At 32.6% G+C, this 24821-nt stretch overlaps 1 protein-coding gene across 43 annotated transcripts in view; it reads left to right on the top strand.

The window, feature by feature from the left end:
- Nucleotides 1-24821, top strand: part of RIMS2 (regulating synaptic membrane exocytosis 2) — a 578477-nt gene that overhangs the window by 274831 nt on the left and 278825 nt on the right. For 25 of the 43 annotated variants that reach the window (XM_036876398.2, XM_036876396.2, XM_036876409.2 and 22 more), the window contains 3 exons: nt 20485-20552; nt 22362-22481; nt 24586-24685. In XM_036876398.2, the coding sequence (XP_036732293.2) occupies nt 20485-20552; nt 22362-22481; nt 24586-24685 (288 nt within the window). Of the gene's footprint in view, nt 1-20484; nt 20553-20667; nt 20877-22361; nt 22482-24585; nt 24686-24821 lie in introns of all 43 variants that reach the window. The other 18 variants (XM_036876382.2, XM_036876388.2, XM_036876380.2 and 15 more) reach the window with 1 other exon arrangement.

The raw sequence follows: 24821 nt of genomic DNA, 5'->3' as shown, positions 1-24821 counted from the left end.
GCATCAAAGTTAACATGGATAAAATTAATAACACTGTTGGTTTATTAGGGAACATTATGAAATATTCTCTTCATGTCTTTTCCAAAAACAGAATACTTTTCATCAGATGAGAAGTTAAGTTGCAAATACACATTATAAGCTGATTTCAGACTTGAAGTAATATAACATAAATGTGAGCAAATTAAGAAGGTAAACTAACTCAAAGTTAATTTGTAAAATGTGTAGCCAGAAGGTATGTTTACAAATGAGAATAAAGGAGAATATTTTGTTTCTTGACAAACTGCAGCATATAAAATGTTTAAAATGGTAATTCCTTTCTTTGACAAAATATTTCATTTTTATGGATGAAACACTATGTTAACCATTTGCTTAAAGAAAAAGGATTGTTTTTAACTTAGTACCCAAGGCATCAAAGAAAAAATTTTACAGATTTCAGTTTGTGGGATATTTGAGAGGGTGCTTAGCTATTTGAATGAAAAATTAAAAGCAAAATTAAATTGTAGACTAGTCACTGAAGTTAGTTTGGAATATAGAAAATGTAAACTTTTAACTTAAAGTGAAGTTCAGTTGAATTAGAATTCAGTAGATGATGCCTAGATGTTGATATTTAGCACAGTTAAAAAATTAATGATGAAATTTGTTTAGTAGATAGACAAATATAAAATTTTGTAAAGATTATTTGATAAAGAGGCATATCAAAGCAAATACAATTTGCTTTGTTACAATTTCTGTATAAGCCAATTGTATTTGAGTTAGAAAACCATTGAAATAACCAAAAAGTTGGGTCTAAGACTAATTCAGTATTTCAAGAAAGATATAGTAGATTCGTTTATTCATTCTTTAATTCATTCAACTAAAATATATTAAATGTCATAATCTATAGTATCAGAGTATGAAGCGATATATGAAAGCATATTGAATCACACTAGAATTGCAGCTTTGTGGAACACAGTTAAGAACTTGTGCTATCAATTTGACTGCACTTATGCAAGCTAACACATCCAAGAAAATTGCACACAGGATGGGCTTTTGTTTTTGTTAGCTTGTTCTGGATGCTCTCTGTTTTCCTTTTTAGGATATATTCATGAGAAGGGCTTTTTGAGGAAACGTTTGGAGTGTGGGGAGGTATGTTTCACAGCAGAAGGGCAGCCCAAGTTATTGACATATATAAACCCATTCTTCCAAGAAACTGCTTATCTGCCTTTTTTGTAGGGTTTAGCTTAAGAACTCTTTATTCAGGAGCAAATAAAGTGAGCCTGACATACTAAAAGTTCAAACAAGGACTCCTACAGAACAAGACTGATGTTAATTCTTTTAACAAAGGACCTCATAAAATATAAATATTTAATTTTATAGGGATCTAAAATGCTCATACCTTTTGTTCAAATCTTTAAATATATCATTACATTAATTAATCTGTGGAATGAACTGTTGAATAAAATAGTAGCATCTATGAAACCATGAACTTTAATGAAAGACTAAGATTATAACAAGTTACACTATGTATAAGATGAACATCAAAAAAAAGATTGGGTAAAAGAAAGTAAAAGGGTGTTAAAATTCTGGACTAAGAATAAATGGGTATGAATTAAATACTTTGCAGTTTCTTTAAACCAAATGCATTTTAGGTATGATTATATTTTACCAACCAGTGCACATATTCGAAAGTGTGCGTGTATTCACATGCAATGTTGAAAGAGTCAGCATATTGAGTTTAAAATTTTATTCTTACAGGTGATTGTATAGGTCACTTTAGTTCACCTTGGGAATTTCTTAAAGGAAAATTTATTTCCCATGGGACTGTCCTTTGCTTTGTAATTAAGGATACCCATGGTTTGATTAACAGAATTTGGGTCTTATATCCTTTTCTTGAGATAATAGAAGGGGAAAACTCCAAATTTTGATGATGAAACAGGAAATATGTGCTTCTAATTTGAATTTTCAATGTATTTTTCCAAAGAAATAATAAGTGACAATAAATTATACCTCTTTATTCATTTGATTCTACAAATTTAAGGAATCTGTTCTAGCCACTAAGCTTGGATGTAAAAGACAAATGTCTCCATTTTGTTGCTTTGTTTCCTTTTTTTAATCTGGGAAATGTTTAAAGTTTGTCTTCATTTTTGGAGGATAATTTCTTTGGATGTAGAATTCTTGGTTGGCTTCCCCACCCCATGTCCCCTTTCAGCACTTGGTATATGTCATTCCACTGTTTTTCTAGAGATAAGAATTTGATCTCTTGCTGTTTTCAGTATATTCTCTTTGTCTTTGGATTTCAGCAGTTTGACTGTTCTGTGTCTAGGGCTTAGGTTTCTTGTGTACATCCTACTTGGGAATCATTAAGATTTGTGGATCTGTAGATTAATGCTTTTCCTTAAGTTTGGGGAGTATTTCTTCAATTATTTTTTCTGCCTCCTTTTTCTCCCAAGAGTCCCATTACATGTATTTTAATGTGCTTGATATTTTCCTACATGTATCTGAGGTTCTTTTCTTTTTCTTTCTTTCTTTCCTTTTTTTTCCAGAATTTTTTCTCTCAGTTCGTCAGAGTGGATGGTTTCTGTTGCTGTCTGGTAGGGTGTGCTGATTGTTTCATCTACCATCTCAAATCTGCTGTTGAGTCCATGTAATGAATATTTTATTTTGGCTATTGTATTTTTCAACCCTAGAATTGTAATTTGTTTCCTTTTATAGTTTTATTTCTCCACTGAGAATCTCATTTATTGAGACATTGCTCATAATTTCCTGTAATTCTTTGACATGGTTATTTCATTTTTGAACATATTTACCATAGCTGCTTTAAAATCTTAATAATAACTGCCAAATCAACCATTTGGTTCACCCAGAGTTAGTTTCTTTCACTGCTTCTTTACCTGGTTATTGGTCACATTTTCTTCTTTCCTTGCATGTCTTATAATTTTTGGTTAAAAACTGGAGGTTTTAGATGATGTATTATAATAGCACTTCTTATTTATTTTCCTGAGGATTGTCTTGTCTTTCTTTTCTTTTCTCTTTCCTTCCCTCTTTTCTGTAACTTCCCTGGACTTAAAGTGTGGAATCTGTCCCCCCTGTGGTATATGTCCACTGATATCTCAGTTCAGTTTGTTTTTATTCATATATATATATATATCTCCACCTTTCTATGGGTCATTCCTCTGTCTGCATAGCCTAAATGTTGGCCAAAGAATGGGCAGAAGTTGTGCTCAAGTATTTTGAACTTATAAGGCTTCTGCTCTCTGTCAGTCAATTTGTGTATAGTATGAGGACACTGAAAGTGCAGCCAGTTCTCAAGTCACCCTTGGGTTTTGCTTTCTACTAGGCTCTCTTGTGATCTCCCCTGAACATAGTTTCCTAGTCAGCCAGGTATGTGTCAAGAGTTTATCCAGCTTTTTCTGTGGCTGTCATTTCCAAGGCTTCCCTATCGAATTTCTGGTTAGTCTGCCATTTGCCCTATCTGTAATCTTAGGCTAGTAATGATTCCCAAGTAGGATATACACAAGTAAAGCTTTTCTTTTTGTTTACTACTAAGTTTGCCACTTCTAGCTGATAAAGGCAGGGGTCTTTACCACCCCCTCCTGAAATCATATAGCAAAGGTGCTGGTAGCAGAGCTGCTGGTTTTCCCAGCCAGCCCCACATTGCTAAAACTATTGATCCTTTCTGTAAATCCCTTCTTTTGTATTTACTGTAGCAGAAGGGGCCTATGGGAGCAACCCAGGAAAGAAGGTAACAACAGACTTCTGTTGTTATTATTTGAACCTCTATCAGTTTTTCTCAGATTTTATGTGCCTTTGTTTGATTTCCACAGTCATTTAACTATTGTTTTTGACAATTTCATCCAGACTTGCACTTGGTTTTGTGAAGAAAACTAGTTCACACTTGATGTCACTAAGCCAGAAGTCCTTTCTCATGATTTTGTGAGTGTAGAATTCAGATAGGGTTTAGCTGGGTAATTTTTTTTCTTCTATTTTGTATAAACCATGTATTGAGAGACAAGCTGCATTAACTAATCACTTCTAATTCCTGAAAATTAAAAGGGCTAGTGTAGGTGTTTTCTGTTTAATATTAGGCTACCTTGAGAACTACGGAGAAAAGAGATGTGTTATTATATTAAAATTTTAAATTTAGATGTGAATTTCTACATGATGCAAGGCATTTCACATCAGACATCATTTTAGTTATATTAAGTAAATAATTGAAGTATATATGTCACCTTGTATGTTTGAACTTACGTGTTATTTCTTAATAATTGCCTTGACTGCATTAGCTGTTGAAAAACTTTTAAATCTGTTCAGCAAAAAGTATAACATAATCTTTTTAGTTCTATGAATTATAGCTGTTACAGCCATTAAAATTCACTATTATCTTATTATAAAAATATATTGATATAGGAAACTATACTTAACATTTTATTTTTTTTATATAAGGTTACTAGATTTTATTCTATTCTGTAATGGTTTCTAATAGTTAAAAATTCTATAGATATGATTTTGAAAATATTTGTAAGAGTGAAGACCTAAATCAAATGATTAATATTTAAATTGTAAGTCCCTAGGAAAGATTAGTAGAAGCGAAAGGAAAATTAAAATTAATCAATGATGCAAAATGTTATTAAAGATAAATAACTATTAGGTTTCATATATGATAAGAATCTAGTTTAACTGACAGAACATACAATGATGCTGAATGATAATCAATTCTGTTTAACCATTAGCGAAACAGAACATTGTAATACCAATCTCTGAAACCCCACTTTCGAATTCTGTTTAATACAATTTAATTTAGGAAAGCAAAAAAAATATTGCATGCTCATTGTGTTCTTGATGCTGTGCTAAGTACTTTGTGTTAAAATGAATATAACATTGACCCTTGGGAAATAAACATGTAAGCAAATGAGCAATACAATATGATAGATGTGAAAGTAGTTAAATACAACACATAGATGTAATTCAGAGAACGTAGAGATAGTCTACCTTGACTCATCAGGGAGAACTTTACAGAGAAGTTGCTATGTGCATTGCGTTGTGAAGGCTTAATGTAATTTCCCAGGTGAACAAGACAGGTATGGTACGGGGATAGGTGGTCATTTTACTCAGTGGAATATAAGCATTGTGTCAGTAGGAACAACTTCTGTGGAGTACTTTTTATTTGTCAGGTATTGCTTGGTATTAAGGGGAGCACATTCAAAGATTCCTTTCCTTAATAAAATTATAAATTTATAAATCAATTTGAGAAATTTTTGAAATTAATTTTTTTAAGTTGAATATTGAAACATTTTGCATTTTGATAAATTTATTATATATACATATTTTCTTTTCTTTTCTTCTCTTTTCTTTCCTTTACTTTTTTTATTAACTCAGTGAAATTACTTTTCTAAAGCAGTGAGTACCTGGTTTAGGAGTGTACTCTGGATTAAAACCTCAGTTCCTTAGGCATTTTTGTTTTGTTTTTAATTTATTTGTATCTTATTTACCACATTTCTAAATATGTTATAATAATAACATCTACTCCATATGGTCATTTTGAAGATTAAATGGGTTAATGTATATATTTTAACAACAATAATGCCATACAAAAAATACTCTTCCAAAATTTGTTTTCAGTCTTAGTAATATAGTTTATTTATTTGACCTGTCAGATTTTTTGTAAAAACTTCCCGATAATATGTATTTGACATAAAGTGTCCCAAACAATTCCTATTATGAACAATGCTGAAATGATTATTTTAACTTAGTTTGAATAGTCTGTACTTCAAGTTCTGATAGTTACTTATATAGTTAGAGCCAACAAGCAATTTAAAGATTTTGTGAAACACTGTGTATACAGAGGACGTTTAATTAATGGTTAATACTATACTTGAATTTCAACTATAAATTTAAGGTTTAGAATATACTTTCTTTTTCCAAGAAATAGATAACTACTATTTCAATTTTATGTATTTGGATGTGTTTGGTAAAGTTAAATACATGGTATGTGGAATGCAAAAAGAGAGAGAGAAAGAGAGAAAGAACGAAAGAAAGAAAAAGAAACTTACACTCTATTGAGGAGTTAGAGGAGTGGATAGGTTTATTGATTATCCTTTTTTTATAGAAAGGCAGTGTGGTGTATTAGAAAAAGTGATGGATTGAAAAATACACACATCAGGTTCTATTCTTGGCTCTGCTAGTGACCCCACTGTAATCTTAAGGTTAGTAAATTTTCTGGGCTTCAATTTCCTCTCAGAAATGAGGAAAATAGACTAATCTGTTGTTTTAAAAAACTTTGCTCAATGAAACACCAGGTATCTGTGGTAACGTTTTGGGAACAGTTTAAGAGGGTACAAGGGCGTATCTATAAGGTTGAGCATCTGAGTTTTCCACTTGTTTCAACCAAACTTTTCTCTTAACCAGTTTTATATTTGGGGATTCCATAAGGAAAGAGGCTCCATAGCATAGAGAAGTGTGAAATGACCGTACTTGGTATGTTAATTTATTCAGTTAATATTTAAATTACAGGCACTGCTCCGTGTGCCAAAAACTATCCAAAAGTTAAAAAGATAAAACAAAAACCCAGACAAATTACCCGAGGTCAAAGGGGTAGTGGGAGGCCAGATCATGTAGGGCTTATTAAGTCAGTGCACAAATTTAGGCTTTTTCTCTCAGTAAGATGAGGAGCCATTGGGGAGTTTTGAATAATGAAATCACTTGATCTAATTTACCTTTTGAGGATAATTCTTGATGCTATGTTGAAAATAGAATTAATAGGAGCAAAGATGGGTGCAATGAGAAGAGTTAGGAGGCTAATCCAATGCCTAATGAGAGATTATGGTTGCTTGTACCAAGTTGGTAGTAGTGGGGGTAAAGAGAGGCAGACAGATTTTGGATATTTTGAAAATAAAGCCAACAAAATTTTCTGATAGGTTAGAGGTATGGTGTGAAAAGAAAGTAAGAGAGAAGTGGGTGAAGGATCACTGCAGAGATTTTTGTCTGAGGAAGTGGAAAGTGGGAGTTACCATTAAATAACATAAGGAAACTATGACAGATTTTTTGGGGGGGGGGGAGGAGGAAAGGAGTTTCAGGGATTCAAGTTTGCACATATGAAGTTTGAAATTTCCTGTTTACCAGTAGGAAAGATAGGAAAGCTAGGTAAGTAAGCTACTGCATTACTAATGTGGAACTCACCAGCATGATTTGGTTTGGATGCATGAATTTACAAGTCATCAATATATGTACGACAGGTACATCTGTGGAACTGCAAGACTGCTGATGGCATTTATTTCTAGGAAAAAGGAGCTGTCAGGATTAAGCCTTGGAATACTCCCACAATTAGAAGGGGATGAGGAAAAACCAGCAAAAGAAATTGAGAATAACTGGCCAGTGAAGTGGGAGGAAAACCAGGAAGAAAGTGGTCTCCCAGAAGACAACTGAAGAAAGCATTCCAAGAAGTATTGATAGTGTCAGTTGCTGCTTGGAAGTCAAATGATTATTAACCACTAGATTTAGCAAGGCAGAAACAGCTTGCTGATGTTGTGCCCTCTATGGGAGCACTTTTAGTGGAGTGATGGGTTTGGAAGTCTGATCTCAAGAAAGATGGAAAGGAAGGAATTGGATATAGTACAGACAGCTCTTTTGGGGGTTTTGCTGTGTAGAGGAACAATAACAAAAAAGAATGCTCATGGAGAGTGAGGGATGTTTTGTTGAAGATGGGAGATAAGACAACCTATCTGTGTTCTTATGGGAATGATCATGTGGAGAGGAAAAGCTGTTGATGTGTGAGAGAGAAAGGATCATTGTTAGAGCCTTATCCTAAGTAATTAAAGATGGGATTTAGTGCACTGGTGGGTGGAATAGATGGCTTGCAAAAGGAGCAGGAGCAATTGTTCATAATAAGAGGAAGGAAGGCAGAATATATGAAAACAGATACATGTAGGTTGATAAATATGGTTGGTTCTAAAAGTTTGGAAATATCTTACCTGATTATTCCTCTTTTTTAGAAGTGGGAAAATTAGCAGGGCTATTATCTGAGAATCAGGATTTGGGGAGGAGGTTAAAATTCTATGGAGAGAGAAAATGTGAAATTCTTAACTAGGAGAGTATGAAAGATAAGTACCTGAGGAAATTCAGTAGAATGCCTGGAAGTAATAAGAACTGACCTAGAATTAATGGTTAAAAATTTTAATGGAGACCAGGGTGTTTTTATGTTTTTTTCTAGATGTATTCAGCTGTGTGGGTTAAAACATGGATGTTTTAGTCCATTTGGATTGCTCTAACAAAATACTATGGTTTGGGTAGCTTATAGACAACAGAATGTACATCTTACAGCTCTGAAGCCTGGAAGTCTGCACTCAGGGTGCCAGCATGGTGAGGTGAGGGTATCCTCACATGGCAGAAGGAGGCAAGCTACTTCTCTCGGGTTTCTTTTATAAGGGCATTAATCCCAGTGATGGCGGCTCCACCCTCATGACCCAGTCATGTCCCAGAGGCCCCACCACATAATATTAGCATCATCTTGGGAATTAGGATTTCAACGTATGAATCTGGGGCTTTGGGGGGTGGGGGGACACAAACATGCAGACTATAGCATGGAGTAAATGGCAAACTGAATTTAACCAGTGCTTTGGTTTTGCCAAGTGTGTACCAAGAAAGGAGAGTGGGCAAAGGAATTGAAAGTATTTGCAAGTGTGTGATTTTCATAATGGACCATGGATTTACACTGTGTGTGGGGAGAAGTGAAGAAAACCAGAAAAAAAAAAGATGGAGGGATCTACGGGTTATAGGTCTCAGTGTGTTAGCTTATTTAAATTAGGGTTCTACAGGGAATGAACTTAATTATCTTTCATAACTGTTAGACTGCGACCTCCTTGAAGGTAGAAATCTTACCTATGTCCTTTACTATTGTATCCCAGAAATTAGCCTGATACCTGGCACATGGTAGGCTCTCAACAAATATTTTTTGAATAAATTGGTGAATGTATGGAGCAATATATTAGTGAGTGAATGACACAATATTTTTAAGATCTCTTTTTGCTCTAAAATTGTGTGATTTATGTCAGTTATACCTTAGCTTAAGAAAATTCTTTTGCTTTGTTTATAAAGCTCAGAGTACACTAAATAATACTAAGTAAAACAAATGAAAGAGCTATTAATTAAAAACAAAATTTGAACTATTTATAAAAACAACTTGCAAACAGTAAATATGTAGACTTCACATATACTTGGGAAAGCACATTCTCACAGACCTACTTTCCTGCTTGTAAGAGATTGAGGTTACCTCAGTTCAGATTAAATTAATATATTCCAGTTGATAAGAGGAATATTCACTAAAACTCAAAAAATGAATTTGCTAATAGTTTTTACCTGCTTCCTAGCATTAGATTAGTTTTATTTTTAGCCATTTTTAGTGGCTCCTTACATTTGTTTAAAATCCATCGATAGTAATTATTAAGAATCATTTTTAATATAATAAATTATTAAAGGCTGATTTGGATTATGTGACCTTTGAGTACTGAATAAGATCAAATTTGTGGGCTAATAATTCTATAAAATTTATTTTTAGCACAGGGTATAAGAATGTAGATTTTGGGAAACAGACTATATCAATTTTAATCCTGGCTTTATTATATCCTAATAATGTGATCTTTGGCAGGTTATTGAATCTCTCAGTTTTACTTTCCTCACCTGCAAAATGAATAATATTATTATCTAGCTGAAATAGTCACTGAGAGGGTTAAATAATAAAATCATGTAGCATGCATATTGCAGTTACTACAAATTACCCCCAAATTTAGTGGCATAAACAGTGGGATATGCTTATGGTATCTATGAGCCAGAATTTGAACAGGATGCAGCAGGGACTGCTTGCTCTGCTCCTCCCTGTCTTGGACTCCAGTTGGGGACTAGAACAGTTGTGCCTCCTTGGGTATTTCTCTCTCTCCCCCTCTCCCCTTGTCTCCCCATGTGATCTCTCTAGCATGGCAGTTTCAAGGAAGTGGATTTTTTATGTATGGTTTCATAGCTCCCAAAGTACACATGTCCCGCAAGTGTCAGGAGAAAACCATGCTGTCCTTTTAAACCTAGCCTCAGAGCACGGAAGTGTTACTCCCACCACATTCTATTGGTCCTAGATCTTTCTGGGTTCAAGAGGAGGGAATATGGACACCTGCCTCTCATAGAGTGTCACTGTCACAGTGTAAAAAGAACATGTGTAATGGGATGTGTAATGGTGCAGCTACCTTTGGAAAATACAGTCTACCCTAGTGTTTATGTGTCTAGTCCCTGGCACAAAGTGAGTGCCCAATAAATGTCATTATTATTATGAAATAAAACCTGAACTGGGCCTCAATTCAGGGTAATTACCTTATGGTGGTAGGTTATCATAGCAGATTATAATGTGTAGGTAGGTGTTCAGTCAGTCATTTATTCACTAATCACATTGTGTTAGAAGGGAAAGGATCTTTTGCAAATGATTTGCTTTGTAAAATGACTGGCTTAAGGTCATAATCCATTTCATGTTCAAAGTGGATTCTGATTCTTGTCTTCTGATTTATAATTCTCCATAAGTAGCCTCTAGGAACAAAGTATAGCATTTCTTCAAATTTAAGACACACATTTTTCTCCCAGTTTTATTATCTCTGAAATTAGAACATAATTGGCAGCATTTAATTTTTCTCTCTTGGTAATATATTAAAACAATGTTGTCTCATATCTGATGAAGTTATGTAAATTAATAATAGAGATCAATAATCCCAGCTCTTTTTTATAGTATGATACATAATTCATACTCAGGTCATATTCCTTTCGTAGAGATATGGGCAATTTCTACTTTATTGTAGTAGCTTTACACCTCTCCTTTCCTTCTTATTTAATAAACTGAGATTGATATTAGCATAGATACAAAGTAGACTTTATTCCAATTTAAAACATACTCTATCCTAAAAATTATATAATTTGTAAACTATGCTACTTTATCAGTAATAGCATCACTTCCGGTATTTTATTACTGTGTTACAACATAGTGTTTGAGAACCAGGTCATGAAATAATAGCAATTACAGATCCAGGGAAAGGTTATTTGTTAATATTCTACTACGTACCATTTCCCAAATATATCATACACATTATTTGGCAGTGATAATTTCATAAAGCCTCTTTTCTCTGTCAGGAATGTTCATGTTGTTTTCCTCTAAGAAAATAAAATCCTCCAGTAAGAAAAATTTTACAGCATCTTTCAAGGTTCAGTTTAAATATCACTTCATTTTGAAGCATTTCCTAGTATCTGTCCCCTTTCTGGAAAATCTATTTATTTTTCATGAAATGCCATAATTTTTTTATCCTAAGAAGCAGATTGTTTTCACATTATAGCATTTTGGAAGTAGGGATACTTCTTACCATCAAAAGATTGTCATTGTTTAATGGCAGCAGTTTTTCCTTTTCAGTGACATATAAAATAATGCACATATTATAATTGATAGTGACTTTGATGTAATGAAATAAGATAGTATGGGTGTATATTATATTAAGGTATGTATACTATGCTATGCTATGTTGTATATTTTACCTATCTACCTTTCTAGAATGTGATTTTTTTTGTGAGGTCCTATTTGTACTCACTGAACCTAAAACAGTTTCACACTATGTAGTTATTAAAATGAATTATAGTATATGTAATATATACAATCATTTAATCAATTACATGTTATTAAGAAGAATACATTGGTAATACCAATGGAGCAGGGTTTTTTAAAAACATAAGCTAATTATGCATAATGTTTTATCACCCTATTTCAAATGCTATTATTTTGGGTAGCCTTGGTTTGGTTTTGGAGGTTGAGACATGGCCTAAGGTTCTATCTGGCCTTTTAGATCTACTGACTTTTGTGTTTTGGTTTCTATCTTTAAAAATCTGCTGCTTTGAAGAACTTCTACACATTTACTGTCTCACAATATCTATTCCTTAGGAGTCACAGCATGGCTTGGGTAGGTACTCTGCTTAGCGTTTCAGAGCTACAGTCAAGGTGTTGGCTGGGCTCTTTCTTATCCGGGGGTTCAACTGGGGAAGAATCAGATTCCAAGTTCAGTGAGATTGTTGGCAGAATTCATTTCTTTGTGACTGGATGTCACCCAAAGTTCCTAGATGGTATCCACATTTCCTAGAGATTGCCTGATGTTCCGTTAATTGTGGACTTCCCATTATGGCTGCTTTGTCAAACTAGCAAAAGATTTGCAAGAGCAAGTTGACTAGCTAGGCAGTCTTATTAATGATATCATGGGAGTGATAAACATTCACCTTGCTATCCCACTATCTTGATTAGGAACGAATCCCAGGTCCTGTACAAAGGCATGAACACCATCAATCAGGTCTCCACATACCCTCCAACTGTGTTCCAGACTATTGGAACATAGTTTGTAAACCATTGCTGTATATAATATTCTCTCTGCATAACTTTTTTATTTTACTTGGACCTTGAGTCTCCTTTACTACTGAACATTTTGGTGGAGAAAAGACTTAAGCCTTATTATCAGCTTTAATGTCTATCTTATGAGGAAAAATGACCTTCCAGGAAGATTTCAGCATTGTGTCTTAAGTACAGTTCCTGGAGCACTTTTCCTGTGGGAAAGATTAGTGTTCCAATTAAGTTTGTAGAAATTCTATGTTATATAATTCTTGTAAAGAAGCATATTGTCATTGCTATATGAAAAATTCTGCACTTGAGAAATCTAATAGCATTTAATTCAGAGTTTTCCAAACTTATTTGACTAGAGGACCTTTATATCACTCAGCCTCTTAATATTTTGCAGAATCAGTGTCCCATGTTGGGAAATGCCAACATACATAGCCTCACAAGTTGAAGAAGGTAAAATGAAAGGAAAAATAAAAAGGTCATAAGTAAATTTTCCCTATCTCTTCAGAATGAAAGTTATGACTATGTTATTTTAATAATGATGAAGATGATGATACCATCAACATTGGGATGACTCTACAATTTGCAAAGACCTTTCATGACCATTTTCTTACTTAAACCTTTTAACGATATGTGAGGTATCACAAGTAATCTCATTTTATACAGATGAGTAAATGAGGCCTAATTATGTGATTTGCGCAATTCATAAAATTAATAAGGAGTGGAGCCAATATTTTAACATAAGCTTTGTGGCTCCAGCTATAAAACTCTCTTTGTCGCAGTGTGCTGTGACATTATAAACATGGTTAACTTAAAAAGGGGGATGTTGAAGAATATCTTTTTATAGTTGTGATTTAATTGCAAAACCTCTATTGTCCTAAAGTAATAAAAATAATGACATAAAACAGTTAATAAACTCTTGAATTCATTTATTGACTGTACAAAAAAATGTTAGAATATCTGAATTTCTTTTTCTGTGTGTGTTGAGCACACATACATGAATACACACACTATTGGGTTAGTTTATACATTAAAGTGACTTCACTTACATCTGAAGGAAAAATATCTTAGCTTAAAAAAAGAATATTTTGATTACTATTTTTGACCAGGTTTCATATTAAGTGTCCTTAACTTGCACTAACAGAATCATTAGATATCAGAATTATGTAGGATTTAGTGCACTTTCAGTGTAACTTCCTAACTGAAGCATTGGTCTTGCTCTACATATACTGATGAGTGATATTCTAACCTTTTCTTTGGACACTTCAGTGATGGGGTGATTTCTACCTGTGAAGGCAGCAACACATTATTTTTAATTTTGAAATTACAGATTTGCAGGAAGTTGCAAAGATAATACAGAAAGATCCCATGTGCACTTCATCTAATTTCCCCAGTTATTGCATCTTGTATAACTGTAGTGCAATATCAAAACCAGGAAATTGACATTGGAATAATATGTTTATATAGTTCCACGGTATCTTACTGTTATTTGGATTCATGTAACCGCCACTATTATAAAGATAGAGAACTACTCAAAGATCTTCCCTATGCTACCCCTTTATTATAACTCTTTCCTCCTCCTCTCGCTCATTCCTTATTCCTAACTTCTGCTAACCACTAATTTACTCTCCATCACTTTAATTCTATTATTTGGAGAATGTTATATGAATGTATCATATAGAATGTGATGTTTTGTGATTTTTTTTTTCTATTCAGCATGTTACCCTTGAAGTCCATCTGTGATGTATGTATCAGTAGTTTTTTCCTTTTTATTACTTAATAGTATTCCAGGGTATGGATATACCACAGTTGATTTAGCCATTGCCTATTGAAAGACATTTTGGTTGTTTCCATTTTTCAAATAGATAATCTTTTGGTAAAATTTCTCTTCATTTAAAGCATTCAACCTTTTACCATTAAATATAATCATACCTATTGGTGTTTGTTTGTTAATATCCTTTATTTTGAATGATGTCCTTTATTTATTTGAGTGAGTTATTCTCTATTCCTTGTTTTCTGAGAGGTTTTTAAAATTGTCATGAGTGTATTTTCTGTATCAGTGAATAGGATCATGTGAATTTTCTCCTTTAATTGTTGTATATAATAGGTTACACTGAATTTCAATATTCAACCAGCCTTGCATTCCAGCAATTAAGAATTATACACCCATTTGGTCAGAGTGTATAATTCTTTTCACATATTGTTGAATTCTATTTGCTAATATCTTTTTAAGTATTTCTGTGTCTTCATTCTTGAGGGATATTGGTCTTCATTTTTTCTGTTTGCAATTTTCTTTTTGTTTTCTGTTATTCCTTCCATTTTTTAATTTGTTTTCTTTTTCTTGCCTTCCAATGGCTTATTTGAACACTTCAGAATTTAATTGTGTTTCATCTATAGGGTTTTTTACATTTTTTATTGAAGTATTATTGATGTACAATCTTATATTGGTTTAAAATTTACAACACAGTGGTTCAGCAGTTACCCATATTATTAAATCTTATCCCACTCTAGTGTGGTTACTACCCATCAACATAAAAAGATGTTACAGAATCACTGACTATATTCTCCATGCTGTACTACCATCCTGCAACCATCTTATATTATGGTTGAGAATTTTCATACTCCTTTATACTCCCACCCACTCCTCCCAACCCCTTTCCCTTGGGAACCACTAGTCACTTCTCAGTGTCTGTGAGTGCTGCTTTTCTGTTCCTTCTGTTTTGCTTTGTTTTTTATATTCCACAAATAAGTGAAATCATATGGTGTTTGTCTTTCTCCACGTGGCTTATTTCACTGAGCATAATACCCTTGAGATCCACCCATGTTGTTGCAAATGGCAGGATTTCTTTTCTTTTTATGGCTGAATAATACTGCATTTGTGTATATATACCACATCTTTTTTATCCATTCATCTGTTGATGGACACTTAAGTTGCTTCCATATTGTAAATAATGCAGCAGTAAACAAAAAGGTGCATAGATCTTTTCAATCAGGGATTTTTGTTTTCTTGGGGTAAATTTCTAGAAGTGGAATTACTAGATCAAATGGTATTTCTAGTTTTAGTTTTTTGAGGAACTTCCATACTGCTTTCCACAGTGGCTGCACCAATTTACATTCCCTCCAACAGTGTAGGAGAGTTCTATTTTCTCCACATCCTTGTTAATACTCGTCATTTCTTGTTTTTTGTATAGTGGCCATTCTAATGGTGTAAGGTGATATCTCATTGTGGTTTTGATTTGCATTTTCTTGATAATTAGCCATGTGGAGCATCTTTTCATGTGCTTGTTGGCCATCTGTATTTCTTCTTTGGAGAAATGTCTGTTCAGGTCTTCCATCTGCTTTTTAATCAGGTTATATTTTTGGTTGTTGAGGTGTATGAGTTCCTTATGTATTTTGGGTGTTAACACTTTATTAGATGAATCTTTTATTAATATTTTCCCGTACTGTCAATGACTTTTTGTTCTCCTGATGGTGTCCTTTTCTGTACAGAAGATTTTTAGTTTGATGTAGTCCCACTTGTTCATTTTTTATTTTGTTTTCCTTGCTCGAGGAAATGTGTACAGGAAAAAATTGCTCATACTTATGTTCAAGAGATTTTTGTCTATGTTTTCTTGTAAGAGTTTTATGGTTTCTTGACTTACATTCAGGTCTTTGATCCATTTCTAGTTTACTTTTGTGTATGGAGTTAGACAATAATCATCTGTAGTATTTCTGAGTACATTTTCTTGCAAAGCTTTTTTTTGGGTGGTTTCTCTAGGTACCATATTACATTTGCACATTTTATCACATCCTACTGGTGTTGATATTTTACTAGAGTGGAATGTAGAAACCTTACATACTTCAAGTTCCTTTACCCTTTTCCTATTTTTAAGGTAATTGTCTTAAACACAGCTATGTATGTTGAAAAGCACATCAGTCAATGTATAGTTTTTGCATCAGTTATCAAACATAACAGAAAACTCAAGAAGAAAACTAAAGTCTATTGTATTTACTCATATTTTGGCTTATCACATTCTTTATTCCTCCTTGATATTTCCAGATTTCTTCTTTTTGTTTTTTGTTTCCAGAACTTCCTTTAGCCATTCTTTTAGTGCGGGTCTGCTGGTGACAAATTCTGTTAGTTTTTCTTTTGTTTGAGAATGTGTTTATTTCTCATTAACTCCTGAAAGATAATTTATCATATTTAGAATTCAGGGTTGACTCTACTTTTATTTCAGCAATTGAAAAATATCGTGCCACTTCCTTCTGGCTCCTAAAGTTTCTGAGATAAATCCACTGTCATTTGAATTGTTTTCCCTTTAGGTAAGGTGTTTCTTTCTTGCTGCTTTGAAGACAGTTTGTCTTTAGATTTTAGTTTGATTATGAGGTTTCTTGGCACAGATTTCTTTTGTATTTCTTATTTTGGATTTATATAGCTTCTTGAATCAGTAAACTTATGTATTTTTACAAATTTGGGAAGTTTTAGGTCATATTTTTCTTCAAATACATTTTCAACCCTATCTTCTTCTCTCCTGGGACTACAATGATATGAATCTTAGATTCTTTTGTTACAGTCCTGCAAGCCTTGGAAGCTCTGTTTATTTTATTTTATTCTTTAGTCTGTATTCTCTCTGTTTTTCAAATTGGATATTTTCTGTTCTATTGTCAAGTTCAGAGTTGTTTTCTCCTCTCCATTCTGCAATAAACCACAGCCATTTCCTTTTTAAATTTCATTTATTTTTCAGTTCTAAAATTTCCATTTGGTTCTCTTTTGTATCTTCTCTTTCCTTTTCTGGAACTGGAAAGCCCAACAATACAATTTTTTGTACTGCTTCTAAAGAAATGATATTTTATTATCCTAGTTCTGCCCTTTGAAGCTACATAAAATAAGAATATTAAATGAAAAGTAGTATTACCTAACTACTAATAGTCGTAGTAGTTTAGGACTATTTTCTGTATGATTTACATTGATTACTGTATTTAATTTTTATAGTAATACTAATTTTTATGTACAAATATTTACTGGTGCCTACTACATATGGCTGCTCTTTCATTGGTCAAACTGACAAAAATTCTTTTTTTGCATGAACTTCAGATGGCTAAACAGCTTTTTTCCTTTATTTACAGAGGAAAGACCTATATTTCTGCTTTTTTTGGTAAGCTGCAGGCATAGAGGGGGAAGAGAGATCGAAAGCTGAGTTCTCAGACCTTTACATAAACCAGCCAAGAATTTTCTTTTACAGTCTTCACATTATATTTAATCCAATTCAGAGTTTTGTCAATGTTTTGTTGTGGGACAATAGATTATCTTGAATGGGTTATACTTTTTCTGAGATAAAATAGTCTCAGTTTTTTGGGTAGTCATAAAATAATACTCATCAATTTGTGCCATGAAAAAGATTGGGAAGTACTTCTCAAGTTCAGAAATAAAAGAAGGTGTTTTTTGTGTTTTTTTTTCCCTACAAGTTAAATTTTGTGTGTATTAGCACAAGTTCATCATCCTGCACAAATAAACTTAAAATAATTGCATCCAGGAGTTCTCAATCACATGGTGGTCTTGTTAAAACACAATTTTCTAAACATCATCTACAGAATTTCTGATTAATTAAGTCTAGGGTTTGTGACCAAGAATTGATGCATTTCTAGTAAGTTCCCAAGTGATGCTGATTATAGTCTTTTGGGGATTTCACTACATACCATTTTTGTACTTCCTCATCTCCTTTGACTTCAGTTACTTCAATCAGATTTTAATTTTCATCATTCTAACAAAGTGCTTTCTCTAATATCCTTCCTGATCTTTGTGTTGCCAAATCAATTGCATACTTTTCAGTTCCGTATCTTACCTGATGTGTAGAAATCATTCTGTAGTTTATTTCTTCTCCTGTTTAGGAAGCTCTTCTATTTGGTTTGGAGATCTCCATCTCTTCCTCCTCCTTTTCTTTTTCTTCATTCTCCTTCATCAGTCTGTCTCTTTTTCTTGCAAATCAAACCCTAAATGTTAGAATTCAGTCTGAGTCCTTTTCATATCTTACTTTACCCTCTGTTCCTAAATGATCCACCTACTCCTATCTGTATGCTAATAATTCCTGATTTATGTCTCCAGCTCAGGATCACCTTCCCCTATTTTGTTTATCCCCTTACCCTTCTCCCCTCTGGCAGTCATCAGTTTGTTCTCAGTATCTGTGAGTTGTTTATGTTTTGTTTGTTTGCTTGCTTTGTTTTTTAGATTCCACTTATAAGTGAAAGCATATAGTATTTGCCTCTCTCTGTCAGACTTTGATTCTTAATTACAGCTTAACCAGTTGATTTCTTATATACCCACTTGAATGACTTATAGGTATATTGATAAATATATCCCAAATCAATCACTGTAATTAATTCTAAGGTGCATGTTTTTTTATCATTTTAATTTCTATGAATCTTATGGTCAATGATATCTAAGATTCTATGAAACAGAGTAATTCCTTTCTACCCCCTTTCTCATAAAAAGTGTTGTTCCTCTTTTTTTCTCCATCTTGTAAGTGGTTTTCCCTTCCATTCAGTTATTAATCCTGGCAACCTAGAAGTTATCATTGACTCTTTAGTCTTAGCTCTCTTATTTCTATCTCCAGACATCTCTCAATTTTCTTTGCTTATCATGTCTATTGCCATCACCTTTGTTCATGCCATAATTACCTATCCCATGGATTATAACAAATAGCTTTTAACTCTGGGTGTCTTCCAACTAAATCTCTATTTAGTACTTATATTCATCTTTTAAATATGTAAATCAGTTCATGTCACTATATTGCTTGAAATCCTTCAATGAATGAAATTAGTAACTTGAATATGGCATAAAAAGGCCTCTCTTAACTGGTTTATGCTGCCTCACCTTATTTAGCACTATATTTTCCCTCATTCTTTTTGGTTCAGACACGAATATTCCATCAGTTCTTTTATAGTAAGTAACTTGGTGTTTCTTCCTGCAATGCTCTTTCCAACACATTCCATCTGCCTATCTTCTTACTTATCCTTTAAGTCACATATTTCAGTTCTCATTTTAAACATCATTACTTTAGAGGTGTTGCTGACCCCAAAATCCAAGTTAGATCTTATTATACTCTCTGATAGTATTTTGAGAGTTCTGCCTTTTGTACTTATTATAGTCTCTCATAGTGTACCTTCCTGTATGACCCTGATAATTTATTTATTTTGTTTATTTCCTCTCTGTTGTATGTCTCATTGTTTTACTCATACAAGAGCCTAGCACAATGCATGCAAATGAAAGGTGTTTAATAAATAGTTTTAAATAAATGAAAACACAAATAAAGCTTTGAGAGATGTATGTGCACATAGAGACTAAAAAAGATATTCTTTCTCGTGTAAGGCAAATAAGGAACACATAAGTTTGGGAAATGGGCTTTCATTCTTAGTTGCCAACTACATAAATTGTCTGACAAAATTATTTTAAAAGAGAGCTTAATTTTTATGAGAATTTGATTTCTGAAAAAGTAGAAAAATTGTTTCAAAGTAATATTAAATCCATGATACTTAGGTAAAAGCTTATTTTATTTTTACTAATAGAAATTAGTGAATCTGTTTTTGTCATTTCATACAAAATTAGTCTTTCTGTAACTGATTTTTTTTGATCACCCAAATTTTTTAGGAGGTTTCAGCATTATAAAGAATATACTACTACATTCCAGGAACAACATTTAATTGGTTGGCTTTTTGTTACAGTGGTTATTGGCAAACCACTGTTTAAGTTTTTAAATGTTCCTTCATCTTTAAACACAAACTCATGTCTGCAGGCCAGCATGAAAATAATAGTGTAAAAGACATATATGATAATCTTTTTCTTTTTCAGAATATATAATTTTTTCATTTCTATTCCTGTTTATTATTGGCCTTTTCCCTTCTTGCAGGACTTTTCTTCTGTAAGATCTGTCTAGAGTACATAAACTTTATATTCTGCATTCTATAAATTTTACTCATTTGGAATTTTAGCCTTCTCTTCATATATATAGTGAGTCTACAGACAAAGTTCTTGAAACCAGACAGGATCACACAGCTAAAATGTTTATAATGTCTCTGTCTGTCCTTTTTTTCGCCGTCTCCTTTACTGCACTCTTCTGTCTGTCTGACTCTCACAGGAGACGTGGATCACAACTGGTTGGACCACACGTCTTGGCATAGCAGTGAGGCATCCCCAATGTCTTTGGTGAGACATGTGGAGCCTTACTATTTAATTTTCGTTATCATTTCACTTTTCCTTTTTTTATTTACACCTTTGCATGTTTTCTTTTTTGTATTTTTTTTTTATCCCACACCTGTAGGGGACAGTCAAAAGGGAAAAAGAAAAACTAGTGAGCAGGCAGTTTTGTCGGACTCTAACACCAGGTCTGAGAGACAAAAGAAAATGATGTACTTTGGTGGCCACTCTTTGGAAGAGGATTTGGAATGGTCTGAGCCTCAAATTAAGGACTCTGGGGTAGATACCTGTAGTAGCACAACCCTTAACGAGGAGCATAGCCATAGTGATAAGGTACTGAGATTGTGGAGCCTGCCTTTTAACCTGCTCATTTGGTCTTTGTTTGCTCTTTGTCACTCATTTAAACAGAACATAATAAAAGAACAGGGCATATCAAGGGTGAATGTAGCATTTCTTAAGGTGCAGAAAAGAAAAACAAAACCAAAACAAACAAACCAAAATATTTATTGCTTGCTTTGCTGTTTTTGTTGTTTGACGGCATACCAAAAAATAAGTAAATGAAATAAAAAATTAGGAACAAAGGAATGTTTTGTCTATGGTTGCATGAGAGAACTTTGTAACGTTAATATAAACCACAAACATAAAGAATTTTTGGATTGGCTTATTTGATTGCTTGCATTTATTTTCCTTGGGATGAAATTAAATTATTAATAGTTTGACTCCCAGGCAAAAGGGAGATAATTGGGTCTGTTTGCACAGAAAAAGTTGTTTTTCTTTTTTCCCTTTCACTGTCATTTTGCTCTTTTGTTTTATTGTCATAGCATTTTAATGTAGTATTAATTAACAGAGTCATTGCCATCTGCTTTGTCATTTATTATTTTTGCTTTTAGTATAGTGAGACTTTTGAAGTCTTTTTACCATATAGATGTGATTGAGTGGAACTTGTCTTTTGCCTGCTAAATTTTGCATGAAGATGTGCATGCTACCTTTTGATAACTGTGAGACTCTGATTACACAAGTCATTTTGCTTTGTTGTTTGACATGTAATTTGTTAAGGAATTGCATCATGATTTATAAAGGGCATGGTCTGGCCTGAAAAAGAGTTAACTCCTAACATTTTCAAGTTATTTAACAATGGATACCATTGAATTATCTAGAAAAATTAATTTACTAAATAGATCAAAGACCTCAAAGAATCAATGAACCTCCAAAAAGTGAGAAATACAATTGAGCCTCACCTTTGAATTAGGCCTATTTCTCTTATGCATATTTAATTGCAAAGTTACTGGGGTTTGTGTTATTTTTATATTTTAACATAGAAACCTATTTCAGAAAGCCCCCATCATAGGTTCAAATTTCATATTTTAGTATAATTTGACCTTTTAACTTTTAATAAAAGATACTTAATAAAGTCTTTCAAAGTCTTCCAAAAGTCTTTGAAGATTAAATTCTCATTTTAAAATTCAATTACATGGAATTTCCATCTACCTCTTCTGCTTGTGAATTTTTAATCTTGAGTGTGTAGATAGAATTTGCATATATTTTCGAGATATCTCATATTTTATAGCACAATATAACTGCAGTATTGTGTCAGGGCATTGTAAAAATTTGAAGTGATTAGATTTTGAAAAAATTCGAGATTATAAAATCGTGGTTATTAGCATAATGTAATAAACCCTTTTGATCAATATTCTGAAGGCAAACAGATTTGTGTAATCATAACACTTTGGAAATCTAAAGTTTATAGAGATTGTAGAAGGAGTCATTTCTAATAAAAGAGCATTAATTTTTTTTGTTGTTGTTAATGCAATATGTCAGCACCCTGTGACGTGGCAGCCATCTAAAGATGGAGATCGTTTAATTGGTCGCATTTTATTAAATAAGCGTCTGAAAGATGGAAGCGTACCTCGGGATTCAGGAGCAATGCTTGGCCTGAAGGTATATGATCAAATATATGGGATTTTGACTCTCTACTACTTTACAGGTTTATCAGAAAACAAGACATAGTAACTCTTTTTACTTATATCATCTTAAAGAGTGTCCAAATATTTGTGTTCATTAATCAAAACTTTTTCAGTTTCCAAATACTATTTGAGAAGTTGCCATCATTCTACAATGATACTTGTATATATAATTTTGGAAACTATAACTTGAGTTATATACTTGAATCCTAAATACATTGCTCAAACTTATTTTACTTGTACAGTTTGTCCTTTAAGTCTATATCTGTATTTATATTCTACAAAACTGATAGCTTTATTCAACTGCTAAATATGCAAATTTTGGAAATGTAATATATGTATTACATAGGTACATACTTTTTGTATTAATATAGCAAAATGTGTGTGTGTATTTGTGTATGTGTGTGTATGTGAAAGAGAATCCTGTTTGAAGTCTGTATATTCAAAAATACTTGTTAGGAGAATTAATATAAATATTGATTTATATTTTACTGCAAAAATTCCTGACAATTATTTGGTAAGTATACCAGTTAGAACTCTGTTTTGTGTGTGTGAGTGTGTGTGTGTGTGTAGTGTGTACCTCTATGGTGAATTAAAAACTGAAATGAGAAAAGAGGAAATGTTTTAAGGTAAACCATTGCCATAAAAGTTGTTCTGTAAATATAGTGAGAAATATTAGAAAACTTTGGGTGTAAGCGGAACTGGGCAACTAACATTTATTGGGTGTCTGCCATGTCGCTGCCACTCATGTGAGTATTTTATATCTACCATCTTATTTAACACAACAGATGAGAAATAGGCTTAGAGAAATGTTGTAATTTACTGCCACAAAGATGGTGATGAAGGTGAGATTTAAGTCCAGATCTACCCAGTATAGTATTTTAGTACAATAAAGGTTAGGAAGTCTTGGCTTGAATTCTAGTTACAGCAATTACTAACAACATGGCATTGAGCAATTAAACTCTTAGCTTCATTCCTCATCTGTGCAATGGAGATAATATCATGTACTGAGTTGTTGTAATAAGACTAAGTAAAGCAACATACAAACATTTAGCCAGTATGGATCTGTGTAAGATTTCAATAATAATAATAGCCAGTATGAATAATTACTATTATTGAAATATATTAAGCTATGAAAGGTTTTTTTTAATATTAATATAGGAATGTCAGCCTATAGTATCTATACATTTAATTTTCAGAATCAAACTATGGAATAACTAGTTAATATTAACTGAACTACAGTTGAGTATAATTCACTGCAATTTTGGAATAAATACAAAAGATAAGATCTATCAACAATTTTTAAAATTAAAATATCTTTCACACAATTTAAAAGAGGAAAAAACCATTTTAGTCAAGAAATTACTGTTGTTTTCTTAACTTGCTGTGAAGTTGATATAGTAATTGAATGGTAGCTGATCAGAATCAAAGTATTAGGTTTGTGAGGTGCCAGTCTTACAGATACAACATTATTGCTAACATTTGTTTCCTCTTTTTCTAAAAGATTAATATTAATAGAAACATAAAAATAGAAAAACTGGGATGCAAATAGTTTAGCATTTATATTAATTCTGATGAAATTAAGTAAATTTTGTAATTTTCTCAGGAAAAATCTCTCATCATGATGCACATTACCAATGTGACTAAAAGATTAGTAACTAATGAGATTTTGGTAGGTTATCATAATTATAGTAAAGGCAAAAAAAAGTATATGATTATAATACTTGAAATTTATAACTAGAAATGTTACTATAATTATGCAGTACTATAATAACATGTTTTTAGAAATGACAAAAGTCAGAAGTCTGTAATTTACAAATTGTTAAATTGTTTCTAAGGTAAATAATATTTTCAAGAAATAGTGAATTAAATTGCAAAACATTTGGAATATGTAAAATGAGTCTGTTCTTGGGACATGTACTCACTTCCTAATAATAACACTGTATTATTTTAAAAATTATTTTTAGTATATTAAATTATAGTTTTAAAGGCTGCACATTGTCTAGTTATTTTTTACTTGAATCTCCAGCTATGTTCATTTGAACAATATGCTTGTTTTAACATTTTCCTCTTTTAAACAGGTTGTAGGAGGAAAGATGACTGAATCAGGTCGGCTCTGTGCATTTATTACCAAAGTAAAAAAAGGAAGTTTAGCTGATACTGTAGGACATCTTAGACCAGGTAAGTTTCTTTGATTATTTACATTTAAACTGTTAACTTGAGTAGTTATAAAAAAGTTATTCTCATTTAGAAGTGATTTGAACAGTAACAAAGAGTTCATTTAACTTAAATATAAATCTTTACTTATTGATAGAAA

The sequence above is a fragment of the Manis pentadactyla genome, chromosome 3, assembly GCF_030020395.1.
Source record: "Manis pentadactyla isolate mManPen7 chromosome 3, mManPen7.hap1, whole genome shotgun sequence".
NCBI lineage: Eukaryota > Metazoa > Chordata > Mammalia > Pholidota > Manidae > Manis > Manis pentadactyla.
The sequence above is the reverse complement of the archived record's forward strand: the minus strand, read 5'-3'. Positions and strand labels throughout refer to the sequence as shown.